Here is an 18139-nt window from a genome sequence, read left to right as displayed (position 1 = left end):
TTACCATCTCCTTCACACTAAACGCAACGATGTTTCGGTGATCGCTAAATCTAAAAGTAGAATACTTTATTTTTGCACGTTTACGTATTCACACGATGAATATCGGTAATAAGAACGCGGTGGCATTTACCTTAAATAAAGCATTTACCTTATTACAGATCGAATCGAAACATCGAAGGAAAATCAAGGAATAGTTTTCGTTCACGCGCGGAAAATCGTCGGCAATATACAAGAATATTGCCAGAAGGCAAGCAAGTACTGAAAGTTCAATGATTGCCACCGCTGATACTCGCGCTCTATGCGAAGTTAGGTGTTTTCGAATATTGTTTCCTTGCTCTTTTTATGCGCCGGAAATGCACATATCTGGAGATAGCGGGACCCCCGTATCTTCTCTTTCATTCCTTCATTCTCGACTTTCGTCGGCGAAAAGGCTTCGTATTTGAATGAGAATCGAGGCTTTGAACTCCACAAACCACTGGACACTTTTGTAACCTGAACGATGTTTTTTAACTGTTGCATTGCTACCGCCAGACAAATCGAAACGGAGGCTATCAAATTTTTTAATTTGCAATTATTACTATTGTCAACACGTTTTTATTAGTAATTATTTGATACATCTATTTATTCGTGTATACTTTATTCTGTTTCACATGTTGTTATAATAAACATTGATATAGAAAGTAAGCTAAGAGAATTACATTGTTGTTAGTAAAGTTGGCTGTCATACGTAACAGTTTATAGTTTCAAGTTTACCGCCACAGTTACTAAATTGTGTTATTGTTCCAATCGCTACATAGACTGAACTAAATTACATTATCGTTACAGCAACGGAAATTAATCGAGTGGACAACATCGCAAACTGTTTAAGCGAACTTTAATCTACAACACAAACTTTAATCCGATTATATTATATAGATAAATATATTATTATATATTATTACATTTTTTTAATGTACATCATTTCTGCTTTTAAGAAATTAATTTGTGGATAATGAAGGATGAATCAGAAGTTCCGTAAAGTGCAATACAATAAGAAATTGTTGCAAGCTACACCTTTATATAAGCTACTTTCAAGCTTCGACTTAAAATAATGAAAAGAAATCAAATATAAAATATTAAATTAAATATGAGTTATTAACGTTGAATCAACTTAGCTAACTGATTTACTTTTGCTTCAATTATGATTAATAATTCTTAATAATGCTCTAACAAATGTCTCTGTTTATTATTCTGTTCCCAAAGGAGATCTATTATATTATTTAATTGTATCTAATTCAACGAAAAATTAGAATTACTCGTATCATACTTTGTCTTCTGACCATTTTCCCAGTGCTGCCTTCGTAACACTTTCTTTTTTGCCTTTCTAACAAAACTTGAAAACCTGCCAGACCTCTCCTACTCTTTGGATTCCCTACCGCCATTCGTTTTGTTAATAGTTCTTCTTGTCACTAGTTGCAACATTTTACTAAACGCGAGCGTAACTGTTTCACAAACCTTTGAAAAAATCAACAAAGAACGTTCTAACCTTTCCGAATAATACGTCGCGCGTTACAACATTTAAAGAACAGCGTGCACGAGGTTAATTTTCATCGTTCTCGCGAAAAACGTGGAATCCCAATCGTCACGTATGCGTTACATCAGCACGAACCGTATTAATAATTAAATGCAGTGATCACAGCTGCGAACGAATTATGTAATCGGTCCATTTCAGCCGCGCACAATCGGTAATTTAGTATTCTCGTGAAACTGGACCTACTTTGTCGTAGCATTAGTTTGCTTGACCTGGGAGTATTTACTTCAATCCTTTCTTTCTCTCTCTCTCTCTCTCTCTCTCTCTCTCTCTTCCTCTCTTTTTTTATTCTTTAAGAACAGCTATTATCTTCGAAAATAGAGATTCTATATTCTCATACAGTAATCCAATTTGGAAATAGTCAATTCTACAATGAAATCTCCTATTGCTATTATTATTGTCAATGTTACTCACATTACTACTATATTTATTATCTAATTCTCTAATACTATCAGATTGTACTAATTGTTTCATTCGATCTCTGCTCATTGTAATATTGTTATTATTACTACACGGCGGATTGTATGCATTTATGACACCAATGACTAGCTGCCACTTAACAGAGTAAAAATATTTAAAAAATTCAGGAACATCGAAGTATCTATTACTTAACAAAACCATTAAACAGACAAATAAACACCGAAGTGGCTCTCGTTTCTAGTAACAGATGCAAACAAATTATACTTTGCATAAAAATCTACAATCTAATTATCAGTTTTCTTCTTATTATTATTATCGTATAAAAACCACAGTACGTATTTAACCACATTTAACCATAGCAACGTCATTTATGATAAATCATTGCAGTCTCACTTAAACACTGTGGTTACCGTGTCATATAAATCCTTCAAATCGTCAAAGAATTATTCATTTTACGACAATTAAGTTGACTGAATTACCATCATGCTAGGAACAACAGAAAGGTCGTTAGGTTTGCGCAAAGTGTCTTAAAAAATACGTTTTGTAAAGTTGATAAAGAAAGTTATAAACGGTAATAAACGCGATTCGTTATACAGTTGCGAATATAGTCCCGCCGTTCGATGGTTAAACGAGCAAAGGGGGGGGAATAAAGAAACCGTCTTTGTCGTCAACGGCCGAGATCGAATGATCCCGTGTAAGTTCATGATACGTTCGTCAAGCAGCGTCGAAATAATCAACGTACAATTTAGTGGCGCGTAAACCGTTCGCGTCGGACGGTTGAACACGTGATAACGTTAGCCCGGTCGTCATAAAAAGTAATCTGCAATACGATTTTATTTCTTTTAAAGGGCGGAGAATAAACGCAATCAAGCAATTGGTTTCACAGGCTCGGCCCGTTAAAACCTCAACCCAGTGGTAAGAGTTTCATCCATTTGTTCAACGATTTAAAAGGGTCGCTATTCGCAGTCTGCCAGCGATGCTGCGCGATACCGTGCCGGGACTGCTACATCTGTGTTTGCGCGGCCGTTGTCGAAAACAATTAGAAAAGTGGTCCATTGAAACGTTACCAGGTGTGCCTTTTGCCGGATAATATCGATTCATCGCTTGATTCCTCGAACAGAAACGAAATAAGTGCTTCATCTCGCGGATACAAAGCGTTTCCCACTCGCCGAGAACCATATTGAACTTTAGCATGATCCTGGGCTTACAGAGGTAAAGTCGCTCGATAAACTATTCGGATGCTAATTTTTATGCTGATTTATTGTATTCCCCTAATGCTATTAACATTCGCCGAACGTAAGAATATTGAGAACTTAGTTGATGCAATGCAACTTTACTTTCAATTCAAACATTAAATAAGTCTAAATAATTTTTAAGAAATAGCTGAGGTCGTTGCTATGGCACTCAGAGTGCGTGTGAGTGTGTCGTTTTAGTGTAATTCTAGTTTAATTAAACAAAACAGTTTAATTTTGAGCAATTTTCGATGTTTGGAATGTGACGGTCTAATGGAACTTTTTAAAAATCGCATCAAACTGCTTGAACTTTGCTGAGATGTTACAGCGATTAATTTACTAGATAATGTTTAAACAAATTTGTATAAAAATTTATTTCGTTTAGTACGATTCGTATCGTTGTTCGTAAACTATTATCTATTGTAAATATAGCGAAAACTCTTATAAGAAAAACGAGGAAAAATTGAAGAACAAGCATTAAATTTTTACTCAAAATGATTTCGATTACTGACCAATGATTAAAAATGTCTAGAATGTGTTCATTACAAATAACCAATATATGTAACGAATTAACGAACAACGAAAATTGTTACTTGTTACAATTAACAATTACCAATGACGCGATAATAATTATCGTTGACGTGATATGTTCAGTACATATAACCATTACAATTGACGAAAATAGTTTCTCTTCTTTTTTTAAATAACTATTATCAATAACCAGAATAATTCTTATCATTGCACTTTTTACAGTTTTCCTTAAAATTTAACGACGACTACCCTTCCCACGAATAAAAATCTTTGACACAATTATTATTTTTTATTTCTACAATATAGAATTCGTTCGATCAATTATCACGTTTATCGTCGTATAATTAGACACTATTAAAATTATACACCGCGAAGACAGTGTCTCTATTTTCTACCAAATCATGCATATAATGATTTTTGATTCTCCCACTTGCTTCAAGAACCGCGAGTTCGCGTTTCAACATGAAAGAAGCAAAAAGGAAGAACGATTCTGAGATACACTTCGACAATTGAAACTAACACGGCAGCGGTGGACAACCAATTGAAAAAATGAAACACGTTCCGGCCGAGCGAAACGAAAAATACGCTCGCCCGTAATTATGTAAAATTTATATCCGTACAGTTCCCTCGAATTATTTATTTTACCTGTTTCGCGTTGCGCACGCGAAAGAAATATACATGCGCATGTAAAGCCGTCGTCCGGACGCGCGGCTGGCAAGAGAAAATTACAAAATAATTATTCGCGAATAGCGATATTAATTTCAGCCGATCGTTAATACGGTGAATATTTATAAAGATGTTAAGCGTTCGCTATCCAGTTTATTCGGGGGAATTTCTGGTAGAGTCGTCAAGCAGCGCTTTTCGTTGCCCGTTCGAATGATAAAGAATAAACTTTATGACCGTGCGTACCGGTATTAATATCGCGAACATCTTTATTATTCAGATTAACGGAACAACGTAATCACGTGCAACGACGGTGCTCCAGGCTCTCAAATAATAAACATTTTTACGCTCGTTGTTTTACACGTCGTCGAACGTATCGGCGGACGTACAAATTTATTATAAAGTGTCTCGTATTTAATATTAATCTCCCTTTGGACTCTCATCGGGAAAGAATCGAAATAATTTATTTCATATCGGTGCACCTGTAAAATCGTGTTCATGATTCGTTGTAGGCACCGGTGCGCGTAACGCAGCTTTAATATCGAAACGTTGTAACTAAACTGCGGAGTCTCGTGCTTTTATTAAGAAAGCGAATGATCGAAAAATAGTAATCACATCAGTCGACTTTAGGATCCGTTGACGTTATTCATAACGTACTGAAATTGTTCTGTAAAAGAACAGGTGTCTATACAATTCTTGTCAATTGCATCGGTACTCGGACATTTTATTTTGTATAAATATAAAATAAAAATTTTCTTAACGAAAATTAAATAAATATATATTTCTTCTTAAAGGGAATGTAAGAATGTTACTAAATTCTTCTAGTAATAATAAATGTAGATCTAGTTAAAAATTGTTTTATTGTGAACTGGATTTTAAATTCATTAGTGAAGAAGATAGCTGAGCGCGGATTATTGATTACAATCACTTATTAAGTTAAGTATTATTATAAAGAAAAAATCGGGTGACTTTAATTGTCACTGATAATTATAGACCGTCAATTGTATTCGTGCCAAATGTGTGAATATTTATGAACATTAGCAATTTATTTTAATGGCTACTTCAATCTACTATCTGCAGAATTTGAAAATAATTCCTCTCATGCGAATTAAGTATGGAAACTGGGAAGTCGCGTGGCCAGTTAGAAGGAACAGTAAATGACGAGCATGATTGATCTGAGGGTGTGGATGGTTTCGTATTACGTGTCTCCGAGCGAATTGTCATCGTAGGCGACACCGACATGATCCGTTCACGAGTGCTCACAAATATTTGAAGTATTCGCTGTTTAAACAAATTATCGAAATTACGTCACATCCTCGTCTTTGAGCTCAATATCACTTCCTTCTTTCGCAAACACGTCAAGAGGATGAAATTATAGCTCTACGTTAATTCATCATGGAACACCGTCCTTAAAACAGTTTAATGGCCTCTTCGAGAAAAGAAAAAAAAAACGCCACGACGACATTTTGCCACTGATTAATTGAGAAAAATTCACTTAAAATGCTGTGTTAATTAACTGTGCACGATTTCAATGTATCAAATTCTCGAAATTTTTGACAGCTTTGTTGAGATGTTAAATTCAGTTATCATTACGCAAATATGACCACGCGTCGGATCCATTGTTCGCAGAAGCACTTTAATTGAAAACAACAACGTACAATTAGTAAATTTACTGATTTCAAATTATAATTAATTAGTTTATTAAATAATGTAATGGAATTCGGCAAATTAATTATGTTCTCCGGTTTAACAGGAATGCGATGTTTTTATTTAAAATATAAGATCAGCCGTGCTCATTGAATTTCTAAATAGTTTCAACATCATCATTTGTTTTCTAATTGGAAGCTGAAATGAACCGATTTATGTATTTAAAAATGTAAATTAAATTCCAATATTCTATTCGAAATCAAAATTAGAGTTTTCAACAGAATTAGGCATTAATGATTAACGATCACTAAGTAATCAAGTAATCATGGTTAATTAATAATTTAAGTAATCGAGTAATCAGTAATCATAATTATTGAATACTTTCTTAAATATGATTAATTGTAAAATTTGATATTATTGTAGTTCTGTATAGTCCATTTTATTCAAAATCATATTAATTTAGAAAATCTGCACTTATTCGTTCGTGACTTCATAGAAGACTTTCTTCATTCGATGTCGTCAGAACACCCAACAACAAATGATGAGGAAAGATAAACTAATCGTTCGTCCGCGATGATAGATTACTGTGTATACATATTACCAAACCTAATGAATACATATTACCAAATGTGTCGTCACTTCTGATTTATTCTATTTTATATTTATATATATTTTTTATAAATCTCTATTTATTCTAACAACGATCAACTGATTAATGATTACGATTGCCGTGGTTACTTTTCGTGACCAATTAGAAAATTAACCACAAAATAATCGATTACTGGCCGACTCTGGCTTTCGAGTGCGTACGTACTACAGTCTGGTTTATTTTCATCGCATTCGTGGTTGTATCATCATTGTCACGGAATACGGAATTATGACGTGTCTGTCCTGCGAATAGTAGATGGTTGAGTGGCCGAGTAGAGAAAGGGAGATATGGGAGATACAATTTTGTGTGAAGAAACGAAAAGAGAGAAAAGAAGAGAACAATAGAAAGAGGAAAGCGAGGAACAGAAAGAAAGAGAGAGAGAGAGAGAGAGAGAGAGAGAGAGAGAGAGAAGGAAGGAAAAAAGGGAAATAGGGGAGGGGAAAGAAAAACAATAGAGTAAAAAAAGGGGAAAAAATAAAAAGTGAGTAAAAAGGAGGGAAAGAGTATGAAAAGAGTAGGGTGGATCTTAGTTTCACGATACGCGACGGTGTTAGGTCGTCACCGAGGGGTGTGCACTTTACTTTCGATCCGTAATGTGGGTCTGGATTCCCGGCAGTTCGTAGATAACGCACGTTCAGTCCCATTTGAGCCTGGAAGGGCTGTCTCTTCCTTCGGTGTTCTACTTGGCTGACTTATCCGGGCTAGTGTGCACATAAAGACACGTGTGCTCCTCCTTTTCAAGCTGGATTCGTGCAAAAAGCGACATTAGGACGGATAATACTGTAATGCAATAATTTCATACTTTCATCTGGCCGTCGCCGGCTGTTTGACGAGTAGTAATTCCTCTTCTATTGTGCCCTAAAAGGATTTATCACCGCGGATAGACAATTAACGGTCAGCCCATGAAAAATGGGTCACTAGTGTACGATCGTGTTCCTTCTTCTCCGTAAAATGTTATGGCGTCGGGCTGCTTTATGAAATCCTATCGAACGTTTGATATGCCAGTTCACTCGAATAAAACTTAGAAGCAAACGTAACTTGAAAAACGTACATGTAATAAGTCTCGTTATCGTTATGTACTAAATAAAAATTGTCAAATTAATAGGATATTTTATCTCCTCGTCTATGACTGTAGCAAAATTTAAATCACTGCATAGTAAACTAATCCATCTAAAATCTCTAAAAAAAAACCCGAGATTATTGAGTTTTTATCAGATGATTCAATCCAGTTTTAAAAAAGTTGTCCACATATGTTTCCTCTATTGTATTGTTGTCTCAAAATGTACGTTAAGGTTTCTTTTTCTTATACGTACAGTGTTAAAGTATTTTTATTGTACAGTCGAATCTCAATTATTCAGACTAAACAGACTAACGTAAATGTTCTGATAGTAGAACAACTATTTAGATAGAACGCCAGATTCCATCTTTATTGATTTGCACAGTAAACTATTTCGCATATGGGTTGCCTTAGATTCCGCTAATTATATGTAAAACGTATTGGAACAATAGAGAGTTCTGATATTGTCAACTGTAATTAGTAGACTACTTGTTCGGCTAATAGCGTATGAATAACTATCAGTGTACATATGTCGCATCAGATTATTCAAGATCGTGTTACGGAATTTAATAGCTTAATCTAATTTCGTCGCTTACTGCTTTATTAATATTGTCCAAATAGTTCTCCACGTTGCTGGAATGCATGCAACTTTCTCGGTTCTAATTTATATTTGGAGACACGATGGCACTAAATTTTGACTGTACGCAGCTATAATTCTATTACACCTGCTACAGTTCCTCCACCGGCGCTATTAATTTCGTGAAACTTCTTTGAAAAGAATCTTAAATTACGTATTTGCTGCAGCTTAACAATCCCTTTATCGCGCACGTTTAGGACACATCACTTCTCTTTCCGATTTGGAATAGGCATTCAGAATTGCCGTCTTCAATTTTTCGTGTTCAGGTGTACATTAAGTCCAGAAAACGTTGTATGAAAAAAGACAAGACACTTTACGTGTTTACGAAAAATTGAGAATAATTTTGCAGCGTTGTTTAACCGTTGTATTCAAAGCTATTTTAACTTAAAAATTAGGATATTTCTGTTTATGTTTTTATTTTGATGTTGTATTAATTTTGTATTGCATCCATATGAAATTGAATTTATTTGCTGGTAAAATATTTACATTTTTAGCAATTCTTTATGTATGAAATGTAAAAACTATGTAAAGAATTGTGTAGCAATTTTTCGAGATGCCACGAACTCGGCATACGAGTGCAAAGCGTTAAATCTGTGTAAGAAAAAATAGGATTTTTTGGCAATTTTTATACCTAATATTGAATTTGCAGAGGAAGGCATCCGTAATTTTATAATTCTCTAAGTAGTTAAAATTGAACTGATGCTAAATATATTCACATAAATTATATTCTTATCAAATTAAATAAAATCGAAAACAGTCAACAATTATTCGCATAATTTTGCAATCTCTATTCAAATAATTCGTGATGAATAATTGTTATTCGTATAAAATATTTGACTAAAAAGTATTCAATCGGATAATTGTCTTAGATAAATATTCATTCGAAACAACTCGAATAATGCCCAGCTCTTTATAAAACCGACCATACAGAAAGTGTTAACAAAGATCGGCTTTTAGGGGATGATATTGATAGGATCTTGGAAGAAATAGAGAAGATCACGATATAAAAGAGAAGATTCTGTTCCCTGGTTCCCTCTTGCCGCTAATTTCCGGACAGTCCGTTCGTGGTTCGATCTATTTGTCAAAGTTTCACGGCAATTTAAAATGTTCCGCTTTAAACGTATCGCCTCGTAGCCGCGAGCAATTTCGTTGGCTGTGGCTGTTCATTCGCGCGTCACTGGAACTGTTCAAACATCCAGGCCCGGCGAGTAGGACTATCAACGGCGACAATTTTGTTTAATCGCTACCTAATGCCCCTAATGTCTCGATCTATACCTTTGTCAGTCTAAGGAAATTGCAGTATAGCTCCCCTTTCCTCCGTCGTAAGCCTCATCGAGCGTAAAACTCGATTCCTATTGCGAGTAACTCATCCCCGTCCGACTTTGACATCCCTCGTATAACTGTCGAAACGACCAATGGCCAAACTCGAAATTATACGGGAATCGTCCGGAAAATGAGACCGGACATACAACCCCCTCAAAACAATGTGGACATACTTTAAATTCTTATATCTGTTTGTAGAACATATGAAATTTTTAGTAAATTTTGGGAAATAGTCTATGGTCTTGTTTGAAGGCATTAGTGGAGATATTTTAATAATAATGCATTAGATATCTCAATAACAATAATAGAGCATAACTATGTTTTCCATTCACAATAACCTTTAGCAGTTGTGGCATCGTAATTATTAATTTCAGCATTACTTCACTATCCATTCTAAGTGTAAAATGAAGGAATACAACTTACAGTCGCATAAACATTCAATTGTTTAAGAAATATAAATAATTAAATACATGAGAAATTCAAGAAGTTTGAGAAATTTAAATAATGAATTATTTCAGAAATTTAGGAAATTTAGGTAATCACTTATTTTAGAAATTTCAGAAATCTCTAATCGCATTTACGATAATCAATTAAATAAAAATACAAACATATTAAGTGAACTCGTATACAATTCGCACAAAATTTCTCAATATTTGCAATGCTTATATAATTAATTAATATTACAATTAATCAAAATTACGTAATTAACATAATTACATTTTACTAAATGTAATGTAACGAATCTTCTATCAATAACAAAATCGAAAAACTGTATATTCCATAAACTGCCACTGGCGTTTTCATTAACACTGTGTTTCTCTCAAGAGGCAAACAATATTAATAAAGATCGATAAAGAAATAATTAACTGCGCGATAGGATTCCATATACATGTGTAGAGCATTTGGAATGCGCATAGACAGATGGATTCAGTCCTGTGAGCTTGTTCCAGCGTAGACCACGGTGTTTGATTAATTAAGATTTCCCTGCGCATACCGCGCCCGTGATGTAAGCGTTCCATGATAATCAATGAACTCTAATAATTATAGAAGGTACGTATTCGTCACTAATTCTACATACGTCTATTAAGGAACTGAAATTTCGCTACAATCGCGCGTGACAAAGGCTGGAATTTCTGGTTCCAAAATATTCACCCCTTAATAGAGAAAGTTGGTGGCTGGTCACAGTTTCGAATCTAACACTTCAACGATTTTGCGCAAAGATTAATGAAGTCGTCAGGATGATACTTTTCTTTGCGAGTAACTGTTATTGCGGAACAATTCAGAAAATTACACAATTTGTTTAATTAGTCCTCATAGTTCTTATCATTCAAGTACGATTTCTCATAAGACGTTTTATTTCTTTTTTATTCAATTATTTCACGCGTGTGTCAATCTTATCGTATATTCTAATTGTCCTAATTTTAGTTACATTAACGATAGTAATTTACACGATCGTTGATTAAGTTTTTAACAATAAATTAACCAACTATTTCAAATATAATGTCTCAAATATTTCATAAAATTGAAGTACTTTACTTAATGACTAAATTAACAATTCAGTTGTATGACTTCAGTCACTTGTTCAACATTTTTTACATCTTATGGATCCTAATCAAATTAGGAGAATATAATAAATAGTCTGGGTATTTTTAAGCAAAATAAAAATTGTCTCTTTTGATAAATGTAATGGTCAGATAGGAATGTAAAGATATTCTTAAATTCGTCTAACGACTTCAAAATTTTAATATAACAAATAAATAATTCATATAATAAATAATATAACAAATAATAATACTTCTCAAATATGTCTTTCGTTAATCGTAAAAGTAGCCGAAGTTGTCGCACCAAAACATAGAATGTCCGGACTGCACGATTCTCCCCTATATGTGAACTGGATTGTCACAAAAAGAGGTTCTAAGGCGGGACGGTTATAAAATTGCTCAAGGTCTATAAATATCGTGGTGCGCCCCTGTTTAATATTTCCACATTGGGGTCCCAATGCTCTAAAGGTCCGTCGCGCAACCGGGTCACTGACGTGTCCATAAATGCTATATACGATATTTTTATAACATAAACGAAATGCAACTGCTACTGTCACTACAAAGTAAATATTGGGTCTACCGGCAGGTTATGTTCGATGACGTTGTTTTAAGTTCACATTCTTGATGCATTCTTCAAAAATGATATTTATAAATTGCAATCACGCTGGCAAGAGGGCATAACTAAAGACGGAAACTATACAGTGCAATAAATATTATTAAATGCATACAAGAATTATTATTTTCTTTCATATCAAGAACAGACAGTATATTACGGTAGACCTAATAAAAATTTATATACTCTTGCTTGTAATAGAATTTCAGATAAAGATTTGTATTTTCTCAACGAAATTATTCATTTTATTTTTCTCATAATTCTTTAATTTTTATTTCTTTTATTTCTTATTAGACACTATTGCAATATAAGCAATGTGTTATATCAATAAAATGTATAGTTATTCATATATCAATTATTATTTGAATGTTAACGATACGTAAAGTTTCATAACTATTATCGATACGTGTATATAATTAGAACAAAGAAAAGAGAATATCTAATAGCGTAGAATTCATTTTAAAAAACCCACCAGTGTCATACCTGTTAATAACATAGGTATCACTTTCTATCGCCCTTTACTGTATATGCAAAAAAAAAAACATAAAGGTTATAGAATTTACTGTTTTACAAAATAAAAATTGTCTGCATTAATTGGACAAAACAAAAGTTCGCCCTTAACAGGTACGCTGGAGTTACTAGCCACCCCAAAATTCCTATTTTATTTTCATGAAAAAGTTCCAATTCCCCATGATATTATTTTGTACACTATCTGAGAATAAAATACAATGTATAGTTTACCTAGAATCAGATCAACGCATCTTTTTGCACTGTTTATTCGATTCTCTTGCAGTGGCAATATGTAAAGCACAAATGTATCGTTACGCCAGACATCGAAGTTGTCGCGTGTAGCGTATCGGACACGTGGGCGCCAGGCTCGATACGCAAAAATCTTGGCGATCCTTTGACAAAGTTGCTCCGACAAGGCAAGCAAGGCGTTTTATCATCATCCGACAAAGGCTATTCCGTCCGGCGGCAGATACTTTGATCGCTTCAGTTTTAGCCGGACACGAGCAGGCCGGAATAAAGAAAAAAAGACGCGACAACCCGGTGTACGAAGGACTACAAGTGACTCGCTACTTAATCCGTTATACAGCTTAATCCCCTTTAATTAAATGCTCCTTCGATCATCCTTTCCCTCCGTTCCGGCCGCAAGAGTAAGCGACTAAAGACCATGGAGACTTTTACGAATGAACTCGTAATCGTCGCGCGGTTTTGTTCGCGAAACAGCCAGTAACGTTTGAACCGGGGACTTGCAAATTGACGATGACAAGCCGGAAAATATGACCTCGAAAATAGTTCTTGTAATATTTCTAATAATGGAGATATATAGGTAGAAACGCGAGTCGACCACACTGTATATCGATACGTAAAAATGTCGCCTCTGAACTTGCCTGAAAAATCTAAAATAGATAAATAAAAATCTAAAATATATTTGAAAATCTAAAGAGGCTGGAACTAAAATACATGTAACTTTTCCAAATGGAACATGAATCCAATTTGGAACACTGCATTTTAGAAAGTCTCCCGTTGTGTCGTATTAACAATAGTTTTGAACCGTCGATAACAATCGTTATTTCTTTCTATTTATTCAATAGTTAACACTTTGACGGCCGCGCCAAGAACCTTGCAAATTTCATAACATTAAACTACGTCATTCAATGAAGTTAAAAGTGCGAAACAATGTTATATGATATATCAATTACTTTGTCAACATTCTTTCCTCTCGCAAATCTCGATTAAATTATAATGGCTTCGAGTGAAAATTAAATTCTAGCACTCACATATGAATGAACCAGCAGTCAAAGTAGTAAGTCTTCAATTAAGTTTTACAGTTTTAAGTCTTCATCGTAATAAGTCTGATAGCATTAACCCTGTATTGCATGCTGTTCCCAATTGGGAATTTAATTTAAATGTTCTATAATTCGTACAGCTAAGCAAAATTTTTTAATTATTTTTATATTTTTAATTAATTAATAATGCGTTGGTAACGTACCAGCACCGATAAATGCCAATAGTACAATAGTTTAATAAAATTGTTTTTGTGATTTTCGTACGAAATAGAAGAAGTCGTAAAAATTGCCAAATAACATTATCTCTTTTTTATCTTTTTTGCTTATTTCCTTGACATGTTATTATTTAAAAGCAGTAACAGCTAAACATATTCATGTTTAGCTTATGATAACCGAGGAATGACTCAGTCAAGCAGCACATGATTTAAGAAATTAGGTATACCCTGTTTTATTTTTTAATTTTTATAGAGGAAGTAACGGTTCGAGTGTTAACTTTTATGTCATTGCAATAGTAAAATATTATCATGTGAAATTAGTTTGGCGAACTTTTAAGAATCAATTAGTATTCATGAATATCACTTACCGCAGCCAGTGCCGTTTCGAGATCGTGGTGTGACAACAAATAGCATCGTACTGATCGGCGATCCAAACGATCATTATGATGTAGAAGGCAGTCGTAGTGTCATTGAAGAATTCAGACATGATTGCCTCCATTCCTGTAACAGAAAATTGAACGTGCAACAGTAAGAAAGAATTCGTCATCTCAGTTCTATATTTACTTCTCTCGCGAACATTACATTTTACATATTAATCAGTTCAATTAGGGAACAAATCTGTATATTGCTACAACGTTACGTTTCCTATTGTTTTATATTAGTAAGGAAAATTTGGACAAAGTCCAATTCCTAACCGTAAGTATGAACAAATGAATAAACACTAATAGTGAAGAGAACTAAATAACATACAGTATTTATCAGACATTTATCTATGATTTACGACCAATCTACAATTCATTTGTTTAGAGTTTTGTGCGACAAAAGGAAGCCAAAAGGAAACTGCCGTACATGATTAATCATATACATACTTTAGAAAAAATCATACAAAATTTTAAAAGACGAAATGTACTGAGAATGAAAGTAACGATCATAAGTATATCTCTAAGTGGATCTTTATACAAAATAAAAATTTTCTATAAAATTGCAAAACAGATGAGCCAAGTACAGTATTATTTGTTTCTGTGACAATTTTATAAAACTGAAATCAGTATACCAACATTCTTCATTTCTGGTTACCTTTTCACTGTTTCAATTTCACCTGCCCATTTTTGCCATAAACGCATAAAACCGGCAGTCTAATTATAAGAAATTCCAAACAAGAAATTTCGTCCCCTATTAGTATTTCTAGTGTAGTTCTATTGTATATCTAACAGTTCTAGATATACATCTTTCGAGACGAGAAATATGACTTTGATCAGTTTCACTTTCATCGCCGCAATCGTCGAAAACGATATCGATAATCTCACCTCAGCTTATTGCCACGCAACTATACACGATCACTTTACATTTGTCCTGTAATTCACTGATAGACGATCGATTGTTCAAAGATTTCCGAGACCAACCGAAGAAAGGGCGTGTAAGAGCGAGAATGATTAACGAAGTAATACCAGTGGCCGTGTTTAGTTCCACTCCTCTTTCTATCTTTTTCTCGTGGCCGCGGATTATGGATTCCCTCAGTCGTAATCGAAAATTTATACGCGCCGAGAATCGATCTGGTGGGCACGAAACACGAAGCAGGATTAATCACGCTAATAAGACGCTTTTACGCTCGCGCGTCCGGAGATTTGCATGCGTGAATTTTACACAGGAACCGTGTCCCTGTGTGCGGCGTCTCCGTAATACTATACACGGACTACATTACAAACGTCAAAACAGTGCACGCACAGTGATAGATCACGATGTTCCATGGAACGGGTACCGACGGATTGTCACCGCTCAGTTTGTCGTAATCTTAGAATTTTTTAACAGGCTCGAAATGAACGCGATTGTTAAGATATTTGCGAACCGGGTATACGGCGCAAGATATTTAAGGACATTGGATTCGTCTAGATTTGTGAAACCAAGTCTCTCGTTTTGGTTATGAGACCGAAAATAAAGAATTATTATTATTATCATTATCATCGTTCTTACTGCTATGAAAGGGAACAAAAAGATAGAAAAATGGAGTGACAGTGAATGCAATGTATGACAAGAAGGAAGGAAGTAAATCAAGCAAGGATAACAGTGTAGTAAAAATAGAAGCTATAGTATAAAAGGTTGTCTATGTAATTAGTACACATCCTGCAACTTCAAAAATATACATTGGACAACAAATCTTTCAATATCAAAGTTGCATAGTTTAAACGAATAAAGTATTAGTCTTTCTTAACCCTAAACCTAATAACTAACAAGTAATTTCGCTTCACTTTTTGAGAATTCCCTTCAATTTTCGCTGCCCCGCATAAATCCGTCATAAAGTTGACTCTCTAACTTGAAATTACGCGAAGAAAATGTTCGAAAAGTAAAGCGAAAGAGATCAATACTTTTTTTTTTATTTCCAATTCGATATTCTTCTATATTTTTAAACAACAGATATAGTATTCCATTTAAGAAAAAGCGTTGCAACTGTTGTATCGAACAATTTGTTGCCCAATGCATGTTTTCGAAGTTGCAGGAGATGCACAAGTCGCATGGACCACCCCATATACGATGTTTTTACAATAAATTATTAAACAAGCGTTTGCGAGTTTCACAGTCTCGTTGTAACTGAATAACTAAAAAAATTCCGCGAGATCGCCGTGTATGACAGACATATCGGCCCTCATATTTTATACACAAAAATCGTTACTCCAAATCTCCTCCAATTTGTGCAGTTCCTTACGGGTTACTCTGGCATAAACGTGTCATGTACGCAAGAATACTATGAATCCTTCTACATATATAATATACATATATATTATACGAGCATATGAGAACGTGCACCATGTATGTTATATACATATATACATACGCGCGTCAAGCCGAGCACATACGTTTAGAGACATGGTGTGGCACCTAAAGCCCCGGATGCATACATTCTCTGTTATGCAATAGAAATTGTAAACCGAATTAGTCTGACGTGCAATCATCTGTCTTGAAGCAAGCGTGAAACAGCTGTTTACAAAACGCCGCCTTGCGTGGGTGTACTTGTTACTTGTAGTTGCGGTAACTCGGCTAGTACTATTACCTGGACACAAATTTTTCATGGAACCTAGGAAATCGGTGTAAAATCTATCGTGTTGAACAGAACTGTACCGTTTGACATTTGGCAAAACCATCCAGGAAGGAAGAATTTTATTCGATTTCACTTTTACAGTCGGACAAAGAAAAGAACTTTTCAGGTGTATGTTTTTCACGTGAATGTGTTAGTTGTTATTAGAAAAAGATCTATAATATAAAGGCGCCTTTTGTAAATGTAGACACGGGTATTAAAACTAAACAAAATTCGATACTCGAAAATTGATAAATTTATTTAAATTTTTTAAATTGAATTTCGTTTCAGTTGATAGATACATTAGCCTTCTAAAGCGATGATTAAAATACTCTATTAGTTTTCCTTTTAGTGGAATAATACAAAAAATAAAAAAACTCTGGTCTTTTAACTTTTCTTATCTGAGCTGAAAGCGAAAATTGAAAAAATCTGCTCTTTGTAGATCTCGGCAACTCATGCGCTTGCTGAAAATTTCATCGAAATCGGATGATCGTAATATGAGCTATAGACAATTAAAGATCGTCAAAATCACAGTTTTGCCACGATTTTTGACACTTTCGACAAACAGCTGTCAGAATCTGGAGTTTTTCAAACCTTTCAACACTTGCAAATTGACTCTTTTGACTAGCGTAAAAAAGTATTTTAGTCATTATCTAACAAGCTAGATTGTACCTTTTTCCTCAAGTGGTCCATATGGCCACCATCGTAAGTAATCACATAAAATTATCTACTACAGTTGCTTGTAAAAATAATAGATCATGCCAATCGATTAGAGTTACATTTCTCGAAATTAATAATCGCACACGTCGTGGACAAGACCAATAAAAACGTTGCTGCGCGTCTTGATTAGATCAGTTAAAAAGATATACTTTGCCGGATCCCGGCAAGCCATCTCATTATTTCAACTATACCATTGCGGTGCACGGGCGCGAGCAAAAAAATGTACGAGATTATTAATTCGCACCTAACGAACGAAAAAAAAAAAAACAAAAAGAGAAGAAAAAAAGGGCAGAGAATTGTCCCGCGAGAGAGGAGAAGCGTTGTTTGAGGTTTAAAAATAACGAAACAACTCACGGGGATCGATACACGCAATCGTCTGCCATCAAACCGGCAGGCTCGTCCTATTAATCGAATACTTTCCGCACAATTAAAAGTTCGTGGTACAGTGTGCAAGACCT

General features: G+C 34.6%; 1 protein-coding gene across 4 annotated transcripts in view; it reads right to left on the bottom strand.

The window, feature by feature from the left end:
- LOC144469264 (membralin) overlaps window positions 1-18139 on the bottom strand; it is a 137385-nt gene that overhangs the window by 74483 nt on the left and 44763 nt on the right. For all 4 annotated transcript variants that reach the window (XM_078179318.1, XM_078179319.1, XM_078179322.1 and 1 more), the window contains one exon: window positions 14260-14392. In XM_078179318.1, coding sequence (XP_078035444.1) covers window positions 14260-14392 — 133 coding nt within the window. The remainder of the gene's footprint in view (window positions 1-14259; window positions 14393-18139) is intronic.

The sequence above is a fragment of the Augochlora pura genome, chromosome 4 (genome assembly GCF_028453695.1).
Source record: "Augochlora pura isolate Apur16 chromosome 4, APUR_v2.2.1, whole genome shotgun sequence".
Lineage (NCBI taxonomy): Eukaryota > Metazoa > Arthropoda > Insecta > Hymenoptera > Halictidae > Augochlora > Augochlora pura.
The sequence above is the reverse complement of the archived record's forward strand: the minus strand, read 5'-3'. Positions and strand labels throughout refer to the sequence as shown.